Source organism: Penaeus japonicus, unplaced genomic scaffold (assembly GCF_977035675.1).
Source record: "Penaeus japonicus unplaced genomic scaffold, GWHDUDI00000001_assembly GWHDUDI00000028, whole genome shotgun sequence".
NCBI lineage: Eukaryota > Metazoa > Arthropoda > Malacostraca > Decapoda > Penaeidae > Penaeus > Penaeus japonicus.
Window position 1 is genome coordinate 22,530,279 of NW_028234430.1, and position 2,500 is coordinate 22,532,778.

Here is a 2,500-nt window from a genome sequence, read left to right on the forward strand (position 1 = left end):
TCCTGGGCCAAGCCACAAGAAAGATGAGCCTGACTCTGCCAGCCTAAGGAGCAAAGCTAGCGTAGATAGCACAAGATCTGATCGCTCAACCAAATCAATGAAGAAGTCTATCTTTTCCCTCTTTACCTGTGTTACCTCAGCTCGCAGCCCAGACAGCCCAGAGGATGATCAGCCCGAGGCCCTTCCACCACACAGTGAAACTCAGCAGGGTAATAAATCAAAACACCCAGAAGGTCAAGCAAAACTGGCTGAACCAGAGGAAGATCTACCCAATGACAACACGATATCACACAATCCAGGCAAATGCAAAAATAGTGCTACCAACTGCAAACAGAATGGCCTTGAGAATGGCCATTCCTCGGGAAAAGGAGATACAGATGGGGAAGCTGACGCACCTCAGAGCAAGAGGATCAGGGATCGTGATGACAATGAACCATCAAGTCCTTCAAAGAAGTGCCGTCCAGAAGACAAGATGAAGGTGAATAAGAAGAATGAAAATGAAGTAGCAAAAAATGGTTCTGTGTCTAGTGTTCCAAAAAACGGATTAAGTAATAATTATGATAAGTCAAAAAACGTGCAGTGTAGTGACCCTGATCATTCAAAAAACGGAGTTACTCATGAAAGTGCGAAAACAAAAAATGGATATGCCGATGGGGGGGAAAGAGAGAATAGTAAAAGTGGTAAAAGTAAGAAAGCGGGGAAAAGTGTGCTTAGTGATACTGGAGAAGCCCCGAAGGCCACATTGGACTCGTCCTCCTCAGCATCGGCTTCCTCCCTCACAGGGTCGTCTGACTCCGAGTCCAGTGAAGATGAAGAGGATCCAGAAGGAACTGAGCATTGGGTAGAGAAAACAAAAGAGACAATTGGAAAGGCTAAGATCAATCCAAATGCTCATGTTGTTCACTGGAATGGTAACATGAAGGATCTCTCCCACACGTTGATTCGTAACCGGGAAAAGGATGGCCCAAAAGAATTTGAAAAGCGCAAAACTGGAATGTGGGATGGAAGTCGAGACACAGATGTTGTTGATGAACTGCGTAGAGCAGGCAGTTTTGCATTTGGCACAAAAGGTAGGTTGGACATTGAGAGGGTTTCTGTTGTAACTTGTTCCTGATATAATGGTTGGTTTAGAGATTTTAGTATTTTTAATGTCTCTATATACAACAGTTATCATGATGTAATCATGGTGTAGGCTTAATCATTTGATTGATGTTGTAAATATTGTTTATTGAGTTTGGTATTTTTTGGCCCTCCCTCAAAACAAAATGTCTTTGTTGACTCCAAATAACAAGCTTTGTGTGTTTATTTGGTAATTTGGTGCTTTGTATGTTGAAAATTCTGAATATATATAGTGATATTTATAAATGTGCTTATATAGTTTTGAGCTCTTCAGACTCTTTTCATGTAAATGAAATTATTTATACAAGACACTGTTTAGAATTCTACTTGTCATGTTCAAAAAGGCATGCCAAATCATCTTACATATCACAACCAGATTTTCATAGGATAGTTTGCCTGACAGCTGCTCTTACATCTTTCTGATTATAGATAATCCTCTTTATCTTGCTCTTTCTTCAGTGACTAACCAGAAACTTTACTATCACTAATGCATATCAAGTTTCTTGAGTAACCAGTGAATTTGTGAATTTAGTTCATATATAGATTGATAATTGATAGTATTTTATAGAGTTTAACCATTGATTTTCATTAAGATATTTGCCTTTTATCTTTTATCAGAATGCAGTAGCAGCAAGAGGCACTAGTTTTGGAAACTATTGTTACTGTATATCCCATAAAACAAAGTTAAAGTCTTTAGCTATGAATACACAGATATGTATTATACATGTTCCTCAATGTGTTTGAAAGAATTTACTACTATGTGTTAAAGTATTTTTGCTTTGAACTTATTTTTATCCATACTGTCCAAGTTTGTTTATAGAGATTTTAATTTTCATTTTAATAGAATATAGAGATGCTTCTTTTAGGGACAAGATTATTAAAAGGTGGAAGTAGAAATGTCGGAGATCCATGATTTAAAAGATAGATAATAAAGTTATATCAGATAGATTTTGTCCCTAAAATTTGTTTTGAATATAGATGAGATTCAAGTAATTAAAGCATATAATGTATTCATATATGAAATAAGAAATAAATTTGCATTTTAGAGGTCTGAAGATGGAGTGAAACATGTGCTTTGGTTGGTATATTTCAGTAGGGAAACAGTTGTTTGATGTATTATCAGTGTGCTATAGATGAATATGCATGAACAAACTTTCATTGTGGTTGAGTGATAGAGAAAGGAAATATTTCACTCAGCACATGTGTAAAGCAAAAAGGAAAAAGCATTTTGTGTATTTTTTCTCTAGAGATGATCTTAGACGTTTTGTGCAAAGCTGCCCAATTTTCTCTGGTAAGGCCCCCAAAAGATGTGTTTGCTTCCAATTCCAGGCCATCACTCAGGCTACTTCAGTCTCTACATTTGTTCATCCTTTTAACTTAC

The 2,500-nt window shown here is 37.0% G+C and overlaps 1 protein-coding gene across 3 annotated transcripts in view; it reads left to right on the forward strand.

Moving 5' to 3' along the window:
* The window catches only part of scny (ubiquitin specific peptidase 36), a 17,966-nt gene that overhangs the window by 13,757 nt on the left and 1,709 nt on the right, over window positions 1–2,500 (forward strand). For all 3 annotated transcript variants that reach the window (XM_043011478.2, XM_043011479.2, XM_043011480.2), the window contains one exon: window positions 1–1,070. This exon is cut by the window's left edge and continues 831 nt beyond it. In XM_043011478.2, the coding sequence (XP_042867412.1) occupies window positions 1–1,070 (1,070 nt within the window). The remainder of the gene's footprint in view (window positions 1,071–2,500) is intronic.